This window comes from Calidris pugnax, unplaced genomic scaffold, assembly GCF_001431845.1.
Source record: "Calidris pugnax isolate Ruff unplaced genomic scaffold, ASM143184v1 scaffold491, whole genome shotgun sequence".
Lineage (NCBI taxonomy): Eukaryota > Metazoa > Chordata > Aves > Charadriiformes > Scolopacidae > Calidris > Calidris pugnax.
In genome coordinates this window covers 29462-34567 of record NW_015091208.1, presented here as the reverse complement: position 1 = coordinate 34567, position 5106 = coordinate 29462, and the positions used below count along the sequence as shown (strand labels likewise).

Sequence of the window (5106 nt, the reverse complement as noted above, 5' to 3'; positions counted from 1 at the left end):
GAAATATTCATCAGCTCTGGCCATGCTGCAGATTTTCAGACTGTGGTTACTCAGGGCACTATTGCTGGGCAGGGCTTCTCTCAACTAACACCAGGTGAATTAGCCCAGATGAAAGACCCTGACTGCAGAGGGATGTGCTCCCACCATCACAGAGCTGGCACCTTGCTGCCTGCACCATATTTACATTAAATTTAGTGAATCTGTATTCACTCTTCTGCACAGAGGGTTAAAACCTTGAGTATTTCCACGGGGACCTGGCAGAGTGAGCACCGCTACTCCCAGGTCTGCAGGAAGAGGGATCCTGAGCTCGGGCTGCAGGTACAAAATACACACTGCCCAAATCTAAGAATTAATGCCAGAATGTAAACCCAGGGGTAAGATTTGCTGCAGCAAGTTTCCAGCTCTTGGTAGAAAGTCAACCCTCAATGATTTAGGGGGTGAAACCTGAGGAAGAACCTTTTAGGTGCACCATTAGCGTTCAGCCTGTAAACCAGCACTCACTGCCTTAATCATCATCAAGTCAGATTTTGCATTTGCCACATGCAAAAAAACACCACTCCATATTGACCAGATAAGAGTTATTTACGTAACACACTGCAAAAAAAAACCCACACTAGCTGAGCTGATTAATCTATATACCCTGAACTGCAAATTAAACTGGTGAGAGTTATAACTGGTGAGAGTTATCACTGCTGTGATTCACAGCCCTGTTAACTGGGGGAGAAGCAACACTCGTAGCTCTTCGACATCGGGCTTTTTTATCAGCTGAAACTCGAGCTGGGTGAACTCGAAGCAGAGCAGAGGTTTCTGGCAGTTCAGGCATGTAAAACTGGGTGCTGTCAGTACTCGTGCAACAAACACCCCCAACATCAAGCACACCAGGTGCTGAATGCTGCACACCACACTGGCAAGCCTCCCCCACACCCCTCCCAGGAGCCAGCCCATACCTTTCATTAGCTAGAGATAAACTGCTTAAGCAGCTCCTTCACCATGGAGAAGTTTGAGGCATTTAATATGCCAAAATAACTAGGGCATTTGGAGAAACTCATACCAGGGTAACAGCAAACCCCCCCCCTTTACCCTGGCATAAACAGAAATCAATGATAAACTTGAAACTTTAGAGTTTAGAGCACTGCAGAGCAGTTCTCAGCTCCACCCAAGGGTAGTTTGGAGCGCACAGAGTGAGGTTTCAGGCCCTCAGGACCACACTAGGTAAAGAAACACCCACGGTGTGAACACAGGAGCGACTGCTTTGTGCTGCTGGGTGCTGCCACCTAGCACCAGAGACAATGAGATGTTCCTCTGGCTCAGCTGAAGATGCAGGGCCCCAGAAGGGCAGGACTCACAGCGTGCTGCATGCGGACGGCCTCCAGCGGGTAGTCCCCCTTGGCAGTCTCTCCGGAGAGCATGATGCAGTCTGCTCCGTCCAGGACGGCGTTAGCCACGTCGCTGCCCTCGGCGCGCGTCGGGCGAGGCTTCTTGATCATGCTCTCCAGCATCTGGAAGAACAAGACCAAAGAAATCAAGACATTGCAGAAGGAATCAGCTGGGTTTTTTTCCACTACTGCACTTCAATATATACATTCTAGATGAGGCTGCATCCTGTCTTCTGCCCTAAATGCCCTAAATTGGCTGGCCATGAGCAGGCAGTGGGCAGCTGCAGCCCAGAAGGCCAATCCCATCCTGCGCTGCATCAAAAGCTGCGTTGCCAGCAGGTCCAGAGAGGGGATTCTGCCACTTGACTCTGCTCTGGTGAGACCTCACCTGGAGTATTGTGTGCAGGTCTGGAGCCCTCAATATAAGAAGGACATGGACCTGATGGAGAGGGGCCAGAGGAGGGCCACAAGGATGATCAGGGGGATGGAGCACCTCTGCTACGAGGACAGGCTGAGGGAGCTGGGGTTGTTAAGCCTGGAGAAGAAGAGGCTCCGGGGAGACCTCATAGCAGCCTTCCAGTACCTGAGGGGGGCTACAGGAAGGCTGGGGAGAGCCTGTTTAGAAAGGCCTGCAGGGACAGAACGAGGGGCAATGGCTTCAAGCTGGAGGGGAACAGATTTAGACTGGAGATGAGGAGAGGGTTCTTCACTGGGAGGGGGGTGGAGCACTGGAACAGGTTGCCCAGGGAGGTGGTTGAGGCCCCTTCCCTGGAGATATTCAAGGAGAGGCTCGCCGAGGCCCTGGGCAACCTGGGCTAGGTGGGGGGGTCCCTGCTGACTGCGGGGGGGTCGGACTAGATGGCCTTTGGAGGTCCCTTCCGGCCTGGGCAATGCTATGATTCTAAACTCTGGGAGAAGCCTTCTCCCATGGGTACAGTACAGAGAGGGGCTTGGTCCCTAACCAGCTTTAAATTGAACCCACCTACCAGTGATAAAACCAACCCGTTTCATTTTGTATCTTCTACATTGACTCCTTTCCCAGGGATATTTAACACAGACAACATCACAGACACAACAGTCTGACTTTCTGTGAGAAAATAACAGGCAATCGGGTGGGAGGATTGTAAACACACTCAAGTGACCTGCACATGGGGTGCTGGAAAACACAGGTATCACACTAATTGTTGTTTAGTATTATGTGCTTGACAAGTACAACATCCGCACTCAGATAACACAGGCCTGTGATGGACTCGGGGGCAGCACTTTATCGAACATCCCCAAAATTCCTACCCTGCTGCTGGAGAAGATCCAAACACAGCAGAAAACTCTGGCTGTTTGAACCCTTGGATTGAAGGTGAGAACAACAAGTCTGAGCTCTCACTCCCTCACTAACAAGGACTCTCGCTCTGCAGCACCTGCATCCCCTACTTGTGTGTCTCAGCCCAAGTGCTGCTTCAGAGATCCCCTGATCCACGAGGTATCGGGATTCAATTTGTTCTTTGCCTTTCATCCATGGTTTTGTGGTTGTTCCTGTGTCCTGCCTGTGTCGGCTCACACACGTTCCAATTTAACTTTTCAGCCCAGTGAACTTGGAGCTCTTTGGAGCAGAGTACTGCATTAGACATCTTTACGGAAAGCTCAAATCCAGCCACATGTTCCCAAATTAGCATCCAGGGGTTTGGGTTTTTTTATCTAGAAACAGGCAAACAGCAAGGTCTGCACCAACTAAATTCATCTGCATCCAAGAGAAGATTTCAAACTCTTTATATAATATGTGCAGGCAAGTAAACTCAGAGCAGTTAACGACACCACTCCTAAGCACCTGCTCTGAATAGAGCGGAAAACAAGAGTAATTTTCCATGAAGTTAGCTCTTCCTACCCATTTCTCCTAGAGGCTGGTAGATCTCCACACACCAAAGCCTGGCCAGCTCTTATCTTCCCCAGGTGCTCAACTTCCTCCCCACTGCAGCTCACCACTGGGCAAACATCATTCATTTCCTCCTCAAACACCGCCTGAGGCAGCGGTTTAGTCACAATCCAGGAAGAGGAAGCAGCACATGTCACTGTAAATGCAGAACCGTGTCTGTCTAGAGAAAGTTTTTGCTGCCACAGCCTGTGCACAGAGCAAACACAGCCAGGAAACCAGTCCCCCCAGTGCCTGAGGACTGTCTGCACATAATCCCTACTGGAACCAGCAAAGCTGAATGTCAGCTCTCCCTACCTCACCAGCAGCTCCCAGAAAAATGAGGAGATGGATCTTTTCCTCCTGTTAGACACAAATGTGCTGCTACAAGATGCCAAGGCAAAGCATAAGCCATGTTTTTCCCCCAGAATTTGTTTTGTCAGCCCAAAAGGCTCACACTCATGAAGTTTTGCGGGGTAAAGCCTTCAGCAGCCACACAAGAAGTCCTATAACACATCTTTAAAGTGCCCCATGATGAGCTATTCAGCTATGAGCAAAACCTCTTTGCTCTTGGTATCTCACACTCTAGTGAAGGCCATCAAGCTGTGACAGCCCACACCCTGCCAGGCTCTGGCAGTTACGAGCCAGCGTTGAGTTTGGAGTACCTGAGTGGCACAGATGATGGGTTTGCCAGCCCTATTGCAACGTCCAATCATCATCTTCTGGGCAAGGAAGACTTTTTCAGCAGGGATCTCAATTCCCAGGTCACCACGGGCCACCATAATGCCATCGCTGGCCTCCATGATCTCATCAAACCTGACAGCAAGAGAAGAAGTTTGTTACCCCATTTGTTCCACAAAGCACCTTCCTGTCTGTTCTGTCCTCCTGCTCTGAAAGGGAGCATCGCTCTGGAGCGATCCCCTCCAATGCCAAGGCAGGAGGAAGAAACACAAGACTGGGTCATAGCACGTAAAGTGCTGCCTGAAGTTTTCTAAAGCAATACAGAGACAGTTGGAGAGGAGCCTGAGTTGATCTGTGATATTTCAGTCTGATGGTTTGTCACAGACATGGCGATTCCCGTGTGTTAGCTCACCAAACTGCATCCACCATGACCAGTTGGACAAGTTTGAACTCACACTGGCTACAAAGACCATCACAGATTTTTGTTCAGGTATTCAAGGAGAGTTGTGTGCCACAGAGCGTGTGGCAGTTACACAACCCTCTGCTCGTACTGCACACACACAGCACTGACAGCTTGCACTACTACCCTGTTACTGGACCAGTAACTCTGCCACTGCTGGCAAGCCAGAGACCAGGAGTCCTGGCTACAACACAAAGGGGCTGTGTTTTCCCCTTGATACAAGGTGACAAACACCTTCACAAAGCTCACCTGCGCACACCCTCATGGTTCTCGATCTTGCTGATGATCTTGATGTTCTTTCCCTTTTCCCCTAGCACCTTCCTGACAGCGTGGACATCAGCAGCTTTGCGGATGAAGGAAGCAAACACCATATCCACGTTCTGCTCCACACCGAATTTTAGGTCCTGAATGTCCTTTTCAGAGACCGCAGGCAGGTCGACTGCGGCACCGGGCAGGTTGACTCCCTTCTTGCTGCCCAGCATGCCACCGTTCTCGATCTCCGTCATGACATAGTCCTTGCCTGAAACAAATGTGTTCCCATGGTCAGTGTTTACCAGAAATGTCCCCGCTGCCAGCTCCCACACCGCTCCCAGCCCCGGCACAGCAGCACCCACAGCGACTGCACGCGATAAAAGGGCATCACTTTTATCTCTATTGTATTTATGCAAGACACAAGCTTGCAATTT

The 5106-nt window shown here is 50.4% G+C and overlaps 1 protein-coding gene across 5 annotated transcripts in view; it reads right to left on the bottom strand.

Moving 5' to 3' along the window:
• The window catches only part of PKM (pyruvate kinase, muscle), a 41583-nt gene that overhangs the window by 12182 nt on the left and 24295 nt on the right, over positions 1 to 5106 (bottom strand). For 2 of the 5 annotated variants that reach the window (XM_014959794.1, XM_014959792.1), the window contains exon 8: positions 1347 to 1499. The exons of the other annotated variants lie outside the window; for them this stretch is intronic. In XM_014959794.1, coding sequence (XP_014815280.1) covers positions 1347 to 1499 — 153 coding nt within the window. The remainder of the gene's footprint in view (positions 1 to 1346; positions 1500 to 5106) is intronic. 5 annotated transcript variants of the gene reach the window in all.